The 14,135-nt window shown below is 45.5% G+C and overlaps 2 protein-coding genes across 2 annotated transcripts in view; both read left to right on the forward strand.

Moving 5' to 3' along the window:
- The window catches only part of LOC101777193, a 6,387-nt gene extending 3,766 nt beyond the window's left edge, over window positions 1-2,621 (forward strand). The window contains exons 2-5 of the mRNA XM_014805680.2: window positions 16-611; window positions 694-1,073; window positions 1,431-1,748; window positions 1,821-2,621. Coding sequence (XP_014661166.2) covers window positions 16-611; window positions 694-1,073; window positions 1,431-1,748; window positions 1,821-2,342 — 1,816 coding nt within the window. The 3' untranslated portion in view covers window positions 2,343-2,621. The remainder of the gene's footprint in view (window positions 1-15; window positions 612-693; window positions 1,074-1,430; window positions 1,749-1,820) is intronic.
- Window positions 2,622-6,391: 3,770 nt separating this feature from the next.
- LOC101777606 (extensin-like) lies at window positions 6,392-7,558 on the forward strand. The gene is made up of 3 exons (XM_004951421.3): window positions 6,392-6,674; window positions 6,807-6,977; window positions 7,073-7,558. The coding sequence occupies exons 1-3, from the start codon at window positions 6,452-6,454 to the stop codon at window positions 7,195-7,197; spliced, it is 519 nt and encodes a 172-aa protein (XP_004951478.1). The 5' UTR covers window positions 6,392-6,451; the 3' UTR covers window positions 7,198-7,558.
- Window positions 7,559-14,135: the final 6,577 nt, after the last annotated feature.

Raw genomic sequence — 14,135 nt, forward strand, 5'->3', positions numbered from 1 at the left:
GATCTATCGATGAAGGGATAGGATGAGACTTGAGTACTTAAACAACAAAATTTGGAAGGATGATACAGTTTGTGTGAACATGCTAAGACTAAATAGAGCCAAGTTCTTTCGGTTTTGCAACCTATTCAGGGATCGTGGTTTGCTTGAAGATACCATCCATTGTTGTGTTGAGCAGCAAGTGGCAATGTTTCTAAATACCGTGGGGCACAACCTTAGGAACAGAGTAGTTGGGACTAATTTTGATAGATCCGGAGAAACAGTCAGTCGTTATTTTAACAGGGTTCTTCGTGCTGTTGGTGAGCTACGAGGGGAATTAATTACGCCTCCATCATTGGAAACTCCTACTAAAATACAAGGGAACCATAGATGGGATCCTTACTTTAAGGATTGTATTGGAGCCATCGATGGTACACATGTAAGAGCCTCTGTTCCTAAAGATATGGAGTTAGCCTTTCGTGGTAGGAAGTCATATGCCTCTCAAAATGTAATGGCTGCCGTAGATTTTGATCTCCGGTTCACCTATGTATTGGCTGGTTGGGAGGGGACAGCACATGATGCACTAGTGTTAAGAGATGCTTTGGAGCGTGAGAATGGACTTCGAGTGCCACAAGGTAATACACTAATACCATATCAGATTCTCCATATGAATCATTAATATAATAGAAATATGATATACTTTCCATCACATTTTAGGAAAATTCTACCTAGTTGATGCCGGATATGGAGCAAAACCAGGATTCTTGCCCCCTTTTCGTGGTGTTCGTTATCACTTGAATGAGTGGGGGAATAATCCTGTCCAAAATGAGAAGGAGCTATTCAACCTTAGGCACTCATCTCTTCGTATCACAGTAGAGCGTGCATTTGGGTGTCTAAAGAGAAGATTCAAAATTCTCGATGATGCCACTCCTTTCTTTCCTTTCCCAACTCAAGTAGACATTGTTGTTGCTTGCTGCATCATTCACAATTGGGTTATACAAGATGGAATTGATGAGTTCTTCATAGAAGACAATAATTTTTCAAGTTATAACCATGCTACAACATACAGTGGACAAGCACATGAGCATACCGAGATGGTTAATTTCAGGCAAAGTATTGCTGATCAGATGTGGGCAGACCATCAAGAGAACAATATTAGTTAGTACCCACTAGTTTGTTGATGTATTTCAGTTTTGCAAGTATTTTCCTAGATGTGTTTGTGTTGTATGGACATATTTATTGCTATATTTCAGTTGTATGAACATATTGTTGCTATATTTCAATTGTATGTACTTATTGTTGCTATATTGTATTTGGAAGGACTTATTTGCTGCTGAAATCCAGTTAAATGACATACAATCCTTGTTGTATTTGGTGCTGAAATCTTGTTAACTTAACATCCAATGCTAGCTGTTTTTTTTGTTACATGCCAGGCAATGGATGGTCATGTTGAGGGACTTGGGAGAGGTACTGGTGTGGCTGCCTGGACAGCGCCAATGTCCAATTTCATGCTGAAAAATCTTGCCAATGTCGTTGCCAGTGGTGTTAAAACAGGAAAGGGCTTCAAAAAGGTCTATTTCAATGCATGTGCTAGAGCTGTCAATGAAAAATTCAACACTACGCTCAATGGTGAGCAGATTAAGAACCATCTGAAGACATGGCAAAGAAAGTGGGCAAAGATAACACGACTCAAGAGCTTGAGTGCATCTGGATTCGATGAAGAGAACTACATCATCACCCTTGATGAGGAGCACTACAATGGCCATGTGCACGTAATCTAGTTTCTATTGTTTTGTGGTCTTGTTCTTATCATATTTTTCATACTAATTTCTATTGCATTGTAGGATCACAAGGCTGATGCCGAGTATTTAAACAAGCCTCTTGAGAACTATGCTGAGATGGAAACAATCTTTGGGAAGGATATGGCTACTGGCAAGTTTGCAAAGGATTCAAGTGCTCCTCTTGGTACAGAAGATGGTGATACTGAAGATGGGGCTGCAAATGGTACAGAAGAGGATCCTAGTAGTGCTTTTGAGGAAGGGGCAACATCTAATGCAAGACCTAACAAGAGGGCCAAGATTGTTGAAAGTGCAGAGGAGGGGTTGATTGGTGCGTTCAACAGAGTTGGTGACAAGCTTGCCATGGCTATAACGCAGGTTGCTAAATCTAATAATGAGCTGCCAGAAGATCTCTTTGACAAAGTGAATAGCCTTTCAGTTTCAGGCTTTAATGATCTTCAGATATCCACATACTATGCGCATCTGGTGGCCAATCCTCTCATTGGTAAAGCTTTCTATGGCTTGCCATTTCAGCACCAGTTACATTGGATGGCTATGTTTGTTAGTGAGAGGTTCCCTGGACAGTAGGTGCTTTTGGAACATACAACTAGTGATAGTGGTAAAGCTTTCTTTTGCTAACTAGGCCATGTTTGTTACACCTGATAGTTGTAACGGTCTCTTTTGTCAGTCATATTTCTTTTGCTAACTGTGGCCTATCATATAGTATGCCTTGAACTTTCTATATTGTGTAAGGCATGGATTTGATGTAATGGTACTGTGGTAAATGCCATCTATATATATGAATGATATTTGATGGTAAACAGTTCGGTTTGCTACCAAGCTTCCTTTTGTTTATTGCATTCTCAATTACCTGCGTCTTCAAATGATACTTTATTGGGGATAATATTACTTGCAGAGTTTTCAGTTTCATCATGGCAGTGACCTCCCTGTAGTTTTGTTATCTGAAGGCAATAACTACACTGGTCTGATATTTCTGTTAAATGAATTGTCTCTGTTTTAGACTATATATTGTGTATATATATTGTATATATTTCAGACTATATATTATGTCACCATGATTATCCTTAGAAAGAAGGAAGGTATGACAGGTAGGAGGTAATGTCACCATGATTCTGCAGAAGGTTATCATAACCAGCTATCCCTCGATCCAAACAGAAAACGGGATCATCCCATCCCACATTTATCCCTCAAACCAAACAAAAAACAGGGACGCCCCTGTCCCTCTAACCAAACAAGAAATAGGATCATCCTATCCCAGAAAAGTAGGACAGGACCGTCCCGTCCTACATCGTCTCCCAACCAAACGCACCCTAAGGTTCCTTGTAATGGAACCTGTCCATCAAGATTCGAGTTCTCGACTTGATACTGGTGCTTGGCGCCAGTGGTAAGTAAATCAATTTCGAGATCACAAATTAGGGAATGAATTGAATCGATTGCCTTCCTTTCCTGAATAGCTGGACGGACTTTTTCAGAAAGATATTGGTACTTAACTGTACTGTATAGGGAGAGGTGGAAGATTCACGTTCTTCCTATTTGACCCGAAACCGATCGATCTAGCCATGAGCAGGTTGCCAGCTCAGTCTTTCGTAGGTACTCATAGGAGTAGGGTTGCGTGCGTGTGTTCATAGAAGCGAGTGTGTGTGCGTGTATGTGAGCGTCTGCGCATGTAATGTGATTCGGAAAAAAAAAAGTATGGCACGGCACAAGTATATATGCAAAACGAAATTAATTAAAGTCAATATAAATGCTGGCCTTGATCCATGTTCCTGACCTAACGGCCATGGTAAGAATTTGTTAAATCTGACCGTAATTTTTATTTGGCATGGTTTGTTTTCCTTAAGATATATAAGTATACGATGCTCTAGCGTCTTCATTGTCTGTGGTCTACATTGCCTCCTTCGATTCTAGCTGCTAGCCTGCTGCAATTTTCTACGACTTCCACGACAACGATTATTGGGTGCTGATTTAACCTTGAAATGATCTTGCTTTCTTTGCCGTGCGAGACGGGACAACCCGTACCCATGAGAAAAGCAATGATAAATTATTAATGATTTTAGAACCTAGACTTAGGCCTGCTAATAGGGTAGGTTGAAATAGGTTGGGGTGGATTGTGATGCGGGTGTGTTTGAATAGGTTAAAATGGATTTTAGTATTTAATGGGTTGGAACGGGTTGGAAGTGTTTTTTTTTAAAGTTTGTATGGGTTTAACTGAGTTTAAGTCATAGGTTTAAGTTTCAGGTTTCGGCTCTTGACGTGGGATCTATTTGTAGATTTAGTCACTGTACCTTGTATAAAGTAGTGGATTGTCAAACTGATTTATCTCCAGCAAAGTTTAATCAATTTCTCTAAAATTTTAATGTGTGAATGAGAGCTTTTAGTTTTAGGGTCTGACTCTTGACGCGGGACCCACATATAAGTCTAGCCGCACTACTTTGCATAAAGTAGCGGACTGTCAAACTGATTGATCTGCAACAAATTTTATTCAATATCGCTCAAATTTTAAAGTGTGAATGCGAGGTTTTAGTTTTAGGGTCCGATCTTGACGCGGGAGCTACATGTAAGTCCAGCTACACTACCTTGCACAAAGTAGCAGGCTGTCAAACTGATTCATCTACAACAAATTTCAGTCAATTTCGCTCAAAGTTTAAAGCGTGAACGTGAGATTTTAGTTTTAGCATCCGACTCTTGATGCGGGACCCACATGTAAGTCCGATCGTACTACTTTGCACAAAGTAGCGGACTGTCAAACTGATTTATCTGCAACAAATTTCAATCAATTTCTCTAAAATTTTAAGGTGCGAACATGAAGTTTATATAAACTCATAGGTTCATATACAAATCCATGGGTTATATCAATTGGTGGGGTAGGTCAGATTAGGTTTAGACAATAGAATTATGGAGTAGGACAGAGTGGGTGAATGAGTTAATTTGTTGCGGGTTGGGATGGGTTTCAACCCATTAGCAGGCCTACCTAAAATTAATAATCGCATCAAGAACTCAACTAGTATGCTTCGTGAAAGAACAAAATAGTTCTTATTAGCTCTCTTTTGCCATCTGAAGTAGTTTAATTAGGCAGGGAGTAGCAGTTAATCCTCTCCCGTCCATCATTCTGTTGCGACATGCTTCTCGTTGGGCCGTGTCCATCCTTCGTTTGCAACAAGGTTTCTCATGACACAGCCGCCTTCAGGACACCAACCAAACAGCATCACAGTCGGAAACGCAATCGGCCGATTCCGTCTCCGGGCTTGATTGATCGCACTCTCAGCGTGAGCATGACCAAACTTTCCTTGCTAGGGAGAAGAGGAGCAGGGCCTATTTTTTCTGCATGCCAACTTGCCATATGCCAAGACCCAGACCTTCGTCGCCGGCTGGTCGTCGCTCGAGTACGTAGATCACTTTGGCACGCGCATCCACATTCTTGAGTTCGAATGAGCTTTACCGGCGTAGTCACCGTTACTTGACTATCCGGAGAAAGATGCAAACGATTCCTTCCGATTTTTTTTCTTACGGTATATTCCCTCCGTCCCAAATTACTGTTCGTTTTGACTTTTCTAGATACATAATTTTTGATATACACTTAAATATATACTATATCCAAATATATACCAAAAGTTATGTATTTAGAAAAATCAAAACGAATAATATTTTGGGACGGAGAGAGTACCTCATAAAATGTGTAAGAAAACTGTTAAGCCATAATTTGTGATTTTGATGATTAAGTAATAATATAGCTATTTGTACTAATGTTAAGATTTAACTTTGTAAGTGGTTTATATGTTCTAAGGATGATATCTAAAACTATCAAAATGATGGTAAAAAGAAAGACATTCACTGGTTGAGTCGGTACTCCCAAGAGTTCACATGGACTAGGAACAACACTGACACATTTCTCTAATAATACATCGCACCGGATCAATCGATGCTAAGAGGGCAGCAAGACGAAGCTACTGAAAGAAGAAAGAAGAAGAAGAAGAAGGGATGGTACCGATGGTGTTCCCACGAAGGACATCACCGGATCAGTCAATGATGTACATGCACAGGATCAACTGGTGCTAAGAGTGAGTGTTTGATCGGGCTATCAAGGCTCACCTACGACCTATTTAATTTTGAGCGTAGGAACTAATTTTACATGAGAAGAGCTAGCATAATTATTATGAGATGCCATGCCTCCAAAGCAATCTGATTATTCCTGATTCCACCCACACCCGACATACGAGCATGCGGTAGATGAGTAGGAGCGTGACATGTACCACACCTAGCTAGTGAATCGACTGAACTGATCATTTTTATTTATTTTTTGATTCGATGAAAAGGTCATTTTCAATTTGCATTAGAGCATAAGGTGGCCATAGACTTATAGTAGTGGAATAGTGCTGCTGATCTCTCCGGTGACCAAGGTCGCATTTCTTCTCCACGTCCGTCGTTGACCGCGGCAAATGTGGCGGACCTGGAAAGTTTATTCCGTCAAGCCACTACCACTAGCCAAAAGCCAAGGCTACTACCAGCGGCAACTGTCCTGCAAACGCACACCTGATTCGGTGGCAATGTCGTGCATTGGCTGCAAGGAAAAAATGGTGACCGCTCGTATGCTGTATACTATAAATAACAGGATCGGAGATGATGAGCACGAACGGATCGGAGCCGAACAATCACGGTACCTGCAAATCTGGTGCGTGATGGCCGTGATGCCTCGGCGCCGCCGCTTCATAGCGCTGGTGCAGTTCGCCGTCGCAGTCTGGCTGGCGACCGCGAGCGGCTGCCTGTGCAGACGCGTCATTTCGCCCTGCTTCATTCCGCCCTGCGGCCACGTGCCGCCGTCGCCAACGCCGTCGACGCTACAGCCGCCGCCGCCACCCGCACTGACGCCGCCGCCACCGCCGGCGGGCATCGCTCCTCCTCGTGAGTCTCCAGCATCTTAATTACTGACTTGGCGTGACTGGCGCGCGTGTTGCATGTCTAGGTACCCGTTATGGCTTCGCTTCGCTTCGATCGGCTAATCGACAGGGTTCGTTCGCTTCGTTTTGCATGCAGCTCCTCCGCGACACCATCCAATCTGTTTCCATCCGTTCTGTCGTTGGCCGCCGATCTGCCCGTACTGCGTGCCCGGCCACCACGTGCCGCCACCACCGCCGCCGCTGCAGCAGTCGCCGCCGCCAACACCGACGCCATCGCCGCCGCCGCCGGCGGCGGGCACCCCTCCTCGTGAGTCTCAGTTCCTCGACTTTTGCGTGACGGGCGTGCGTGTTGCACGTCGTCGACCGGCTAGCTAATCATCTTGGTTCGCTTCCCTTTCGCAGCTCCTCCGCCGCGACGCCACCCTTTCCCTCCGTGGAGACCGTGTATCGGTCGTCTGTGTCCGCCGCGCCGCCCGCCGCCGTTCTGCACGTCTGAAGGCTGCTCCGGCCACAGCCGGCTGCCTTAACTTGAGTCATATCGTCCTGTCGAGATTCCACGCATGTCATCTACTACTACTACGTATACGGATCGACGTGATGAGGAAACCTAGGCAGCTGATCTCTCACTCTTCAAGAAAAAAAAAGGAATAAAGCGCGTTACTAGCGCCTCGTGGCGGGGCTCCCCGCCATGTATTGAGTCGCAGAGGCTATACTACATGTTTTTGAATATGATCAAAACTTATAAAATTAAAGAATATGAATAGAAGAGGAGTAAATCTGCAAGAATAAAGATGTATCACGCAATGCAGTCGACGCATCGCAAAGTCACACCTGTATGATTACCGGGCTTCAAAGAAAATCTAGTTTGAGATCCAACGTTTTGAATCATACATAGGATTATATTTTAAAGGACTCAAGAATTTTTGAAGAAAATATAATTCCTACATAGGATTGGACACCCCTAGAATCCTTTAAAATCCCCACGACATGCCTCAATCCATAGGAGTTTTTGAAGAAAAATCTAGTTTGAGATCCAACGTTTTGAATAGGATGGCCTGCACGAGTGCACTCACCAGTGCCAGTGTGAAGGCTGCTATATATCGCCACTTTTAGTTGGCACCTTCCTCCCTCAAAATCTACTTTGGGCGAAGCTTTTATCAGCAACTAAATTAGACCCCCGTTCCTGAAAAACTGATACTATTGGGGATTTTGAGTGTGCTGTCTAATATTTCTCCAATAGTTCTCCGTGTCCCTATTAATTATCGGTGCGATCTGAGAGCTCGATATGTTTAGTTTTTTATGGTGGAATCTGTCCACTCATATTCGAGCTTTGATATGGTATGGATGCTCGTATTTTTTGAATTTATTCTAGAAATTAACGTGCTATACTGTCAGTTTAAGCTCTCGAAAGTGCACGTAAAGGTAGAATTACATTGAGAATTCATTGAGGTTCTCCCATCACCTGACCCCGGTCCCACCCCCACGCCATGGCCCATGGCGATAGTCGCCCAAGCTGAGCTATTTTGCCACCCCCTACCCCTGTTTGTTTGCGCTCTGCTTGTGATGCCCGTGAGCGAGCTGTAAATTGGCCATGGCAATAAACGAACAGGACAGGCGCAAAGGACCGAAGCGTGCATAATCAGCATGAGCGCACGACCTACTTTAGTTTTTTTTGGAAGAGGCGAGCAGGGTGCCAATTTTCTCCACATCAAGATGAAGACAAGACCTGAGCCGCTAGTCGTCGCTTAGATTTGATTGTGCCTACTGGTGTGGCACTGTCACAAATTATTTGACTAGCTTTCGAGAGGTCATCGAAAACAGAATGTGAGCACACAAGTCCATTTCGATTCCTTTGGTTTTGTTTTCATTTTGCTCGAATAAGATTTTATTGTTCAATTTGCAGGTTCACCTTTTCTGTGCGCTGCGTCCTGGACGTTGTGCATCGGTAAGGCTCGAGCGTGAGATGTATATATTTTTTAATTTTTATACCCTTTGATAGATAGCAAGCAGCTCCTATAACTTGATCGACAGGACCCAACCAACTAAACTATTGATTTTGGCAAAGCTAGACCTTTTGAGGAAAGCAGATGCAGATAACGAAAGGAAGCTATTGGAAAAACTCTCCGACCTGGCCCATAGTCCTGCCTTTACAGTATTCTTGCTTGACAGCTTATCATAAAAAAATTACTAGTGTGCACTGACGAGAGGAAAAAATAAAATAAAAAGGCAAAGTTAATCATTACTCCTCCATCCGTTTTGGGTGAAGATGGACAAAGCGATAGCTGACCTCAAACTGCTTGCTGAACGTACGGACATCCTCCCTCGATTCCTCATTTTGTAACAAATACCAAAATGACATCCAATATGCATGCTCCTCCACAAACACGTGTATAAAAGACATAACTTTTTTTTTCTACAAAACTAAATCATTACATTGTATACCAAATAGCATACATTGGAGCGGCAGCCGCCATGAAAATCGATAATCTATCTTTCTATCTTATGCTCATTAACTAATTTCCAAGCATTAGGTGTGGTTAACTAAGTAGCTACATGAACAATTCTCCAAATAATCTTAGCATGCCGATAATGAAAGAGAGTATAATTATTTCACAATTGCAAAAACAATACTTTTGACTCTAAGACCAATTACTCTTTGCTAAATTATCCGTGACACTGAAGGTACTAAATCAAAATCTTTATTTCAATAGGATCTTCAGCTTCCAAACAAATTAATTATGGAAAGTATCACTCTAAAAAAGGTTCTTGTATCGGTGGGCCAACAAGTCTTTACATTTATGGATGGAGTGAGTACATATACGAACCAATGTATTAAGAAACTTAAAAACGTTCATTATACAATACGCCCGCCAATATGCAGCCGGTGGTCCTCAAAACATTGCTAGTCTGCCACCGGCACGTACGGCGACCTCAGCCGATGTCTTTTTTAATAATGGAAATAATTCCTGCTTCAAACTCCTCAAACGAGAGGCATCAGACCGCCAATATTACGAGTATGCTCAAAGTTTAACACACACTATGTTAACATTATTGACCAATTCGCCAAAAGCAAGGCCATCCATGATATGCAAAAAAATGCATAGCTCTAGACTCCAGATGTTGGCATGTCTTGACAAACTGTTCCCTCCGGTCTTCAATGTGCTGCAACAGAGCCAAGAACCGATAGTAGCCAGTGTGTCCCTGAAAAGAACCTGCATAAAATCCTGAAGGGCATTGTCCAATGGCTGAGGCCTGAGGGTCCTATAAATAACACGATGCGGGCATGACCGGATCATCGGATCAGAGGCTGGCCTAGAGGACTCGTGCCATTGTACGTTGCTTGCATGATGGCCGTGGTGCCTCGTCGTGGCCGCCTCCTGGCGGTGGTGCAGCTCGCCATGCACTACTAGAGAAAATGCCATCACCGCTGGCCCATCACCGTCAGTTTTCAGCGATTCGGCGGTAAAAACTACAATCGGTGGTGATAATATCTTATCACTGCCGGTTTGTATTACGAGCCGGCGGTGCGTAATACAAACCGGCGGTGATGGGGTGTTCTCGGACCCGAAATTATTATGGACTCCAATTTTGTTGACTCACTGGCGTCCGCTCTCCTGCGCGCCCTCTCTCTCCCCTTTATCCGCTCCCTTGTCCCCCGCTCGCCCTCTCTCTCTCACCCCTTCCTCTCTTCCCTTCGCCGCCTCCTCCGCTCCCTCCCTTCCTCTCCTCCCTCCGCCGCGTCCTCAGCTCTCTCCTCTCCTCCGCTCCCTCCCTCCCCCAGCCAGATCTCAACTGCCCCTCTCCTTCCCCCTCTGCTCACCCCTCACTCGCCGGTGAGGAGGAGCGGCGGGGTGAGGAGCGGGAGAGGTGGTGCGGCGGTAGCGGTCGACGGGTGGCGGCGCAGCCTCGGCGCAGGCCTCGAGCTCTGGTGGTGGGCGTGAAGCGTGGTGGAGGGATGAGCGGGTGGCGACGGAGGCCTCGAGATCCGGCACCAGGCGTCAAGTGCGGCAGAGGGATGAGCGGGCGGCGGTGGAGGCCCCTAGATCCGGCGGCGGATGTCGAGCGTGGTGGCGCGACGAGCATCGTCAAGATCTGGTTCGTCTCTCCCCCACTCTCTCTCCCTGGTACTGCAGCGGCTGGCGGCCGGCTAGCCGGATCTAACGGGGCCGCAGCGGTGGCTGGCGGCAGGCAACCATGATGGGGCGGCGGCGCGGGATGGGGCTGCGTTGGTGTGGTTGCGGCACCCGGCGGTGGGGAGGCCAGGATGCGGCTAGGCGTGGCTGGTAGGGCCGGCGGGTCGTGGTTTTTTTTATTTTTTTTTAAATTGGTATCACCGCCGGTTCTGCGTCCGACGGTGATGAGGTTCCCCATCACTGCCGAAAGTCAAACGACGGATCCCAAACCGGCGGTGAAGGCCGGTTTGGAGCCGGCAGTGATGTAGGTCTATGGAGTAGCGGTGGCGCTCTTGCTGCTGGCCTCGACCGGCTGCCTCTACCGGAACATGCCGGTGCCATCCTCCGGCTCCGACGGTGTCAGCCCCTACGCCGCCGCCACCGCGCACCTCTCCTCGTGAGTCCACCTATGTTTTTGCCTTACTTTGCATGTGACGTATATCTAGACTCTGCTAATATAGAGTCAGCTAATGAATAGGGCTCGCTTTCTTTTAATTTGCAGCTCCTCCGCGGCGCCGTTTCCCTCCGCCGCCTCCGAGCTGTAGTTTCCCTCCGTTCTGTCGTCGGCCGCCGTTCTGCTGCTCCGGCGGCGACATCCCACCTTAACTATCACCCACCGTCATTCGATGAACGCGATGGCCGATGGGGAAGTCTACATTGCTAATCTCGATCACACACTCAGGAAAAATGAAATAACGAGATGTCTGATGGTCATAGCACAACTAATACATGTGCTTGCTACATATGTATATGAATAATAAGATTGTGAACCAGAACTTAAAAGGTGTACCATACGGTAGCACATCGCTTTAAGAAGCTAATTAAGCTACTACTACGTTTGATTGCTACAACATGTCTTTGCAAATGGTTGGGCCACGCTCCATAAAATGTTGTTGGATTTTGTAAAGGGAAAAGACAAGCATAAAATTGGAGTCGCTGGCGGATGGAATATGATGGTATTATCTGTGTTGAAATATGAGCAGAATACAAACTTATTGATACTAGCCCACCTATCCGTGCTTCTACACACTAGCCCCTCCGTTCGCATCTCTGCCGCGTGTGCCTCCTCTCCAGTAGGCAGGTGTGGATCCGCAAGACAACAATACTAGTGATGAAAAATCGAGAACGCCAAATACCTTGCTTCTCGATCATGCCAGTGATTCTTGAGGCAGTGGATTCTCATGCTATCAAGCTTCTTAGAAAAGCGATTCACAAAGAATCTGAATCAAACAGAACCATAGGCTACTAATTTTAGGAAATGTATTATTCCCTTCGTCCTATAATATGAGGGATCCTAAGCATTTTAAGATAATTTAAGAGGATATAGGAGGAGATACATGCGGCATTCATTAATTACGGTCTAAACCAACTAGTAATCAGCTAAAATCAAGCAATAACTAATCCATCCATAAAAGTGAGGATGCGTGTTTTATTTATAATAATGAGTTAAGGTATGGTTTCGGTATACCCATCAGTACGGTCTCTTCTATTTGGACAAATTTTGAATGCCAAGCTCCCTGATGTTCCAGGGAGTATTGACTTCTTGTTGATGTTGTAGATAAATGGAACCGATAACAAACAAGAAATGAATATCTTAATTAATCAACAGTGGCGAGTCGGTTGTTATGCTGTTGCAGTGGTTGAGTTGTTGTGAGTTTATTGTGGTGGTTGTAGTTTTTCTCTCATTAGTTGTATCGCCTGGTCCGTGGATTTAGTTCTTTTCTTTACTATAATTAGTAGGTGCAATGTGCGGTTTGTTAAAAAGAAAAGATGGAATCCAAGGTACATTTTATCTAGATCTCAGGACTGGCTGCGCAAAAATAGAGTGGCGGATGGAGCGGATAAGGGATTTTGAGCGTACAGGTCCTGAATCGAACATGACAGATGCTGCGTTATTAGTGCCAAGATCGTAAGTGTGCTTCCATTTGATTTGCGTGCCGATATAATTTGGCGTGCTTCGACTTGATTTGTGACTATTGGCATTTGGCAGTGACAATCATTTGTCTATATGTGCAATTTTCTCCACGCCAAGACGAAGACTAGACCTTAGTCGCCAGCCATTTCTATGCGCTAGCTCGAGTTATTCTCCTTGCGAAATATTTGAGCACGCAAGTTCACTCCGATAAGAAAAATATGCAAGCGACGGATTTCTATTGGGTTTTGTCTTCATTTTTCACTATTAGATTTTTTTTGCCCTCAGTGTGGAACGGTGTACATGTACATAGGGCCACTTGCTCTTGATTTTCAGGGTGAGCTGATTCTTAAAGAGAAGTGATTACGTGGTAAGAGGTATATGGTGGGAGCAGGGAACATGTTTATGAATCCATAACACAATACTAACAATAGTCTCACGTCTGCTCAACATTCAATCTATTGACCAGCAGATGCATACGGCGGGTCGTCGTCCTGGAAAATCTGCACCGAGCCAAGCATACGACGGCGACCGCTGCCACCGCTGCCACTGGTAGCGGAAGGTGACGGCGAACATTCAGCCAAAGCCCGATCGAAGGGCATTGTGCTATTGTCCCGTGCTTGAGCGAGGATCCTATAAATCACACAGATGCGAGCGCGACCCGGTTCGTCATCGGAGTCTGCCAAAGGACTCGCCCAGCTCATCCGCTAGAACACGACGTGTGCGTTGGTATGTGTGCGTACGTGATGGCGGCCGTGCTGCCGCGCCGCACCCGCCTCTTGGCGGCGGCGCAGCTCGCCGTGGCGATCTGGCTGCTGGCCTCGGTCGGCTGCCTCTGCCAGGACGTGCCGGCAGACGGCACCCATTCTGGTGAGTGTGAGTCCACGTTCTGCCTTACTAGCAAGCCAAAGTCAGCTAATCAAGACCCCTTATTCCGGGGGTCCTACCGCGCACAGCCGCATGGGCCATGTCACCCTGAATTCGCGTCCATCCGATCGCGCAAATCTGGTCGTCTGTAAGTAGGCAAGTAGGTGCGTGGACTTTTGCAAAAAAACCTTTTAGTTCTCCGCTAATCGACTTTGGGTACAGGGAGGAACCTTGTTCGATTTTTTTCGGAACGCCCTCAGGTTCCAAAGAAAAAAATTCCGATTTCACGTCCTTTTTAAAAAACCGCCCGGCGGCCATTTTGCGAACAACCCCCCGCCGCTCAGTGCCCCCCGACGCGAGGGCGGCGGCGACCATCGGATTTGTGGTTTCTAATGCCTATAATACACCCGAAAACCAAGGGTTTGTACGTTGGCGCGGGGGGGGGGGGGGGGGGCCGTTTGGTGTTCATATAACAGGGTTACGTTATGGGATTGATTTTTTATTGTATTTTCCG

The sequence above is a fragment of the Setaria italica genome, chromosome I (genome assembly GCF_000263155.2).
Source record: "Setaria italica strain Yugu1 chromosome I, Setaria_italica_v2.0, whole genome shotgun sequence".
Classification (NCBI taxonomy): Eukaryota; Viridiplantae; Streptophyta; class Magnoliopsida; order Poales; family Poaceae; genus Setaria; species Setaria italica.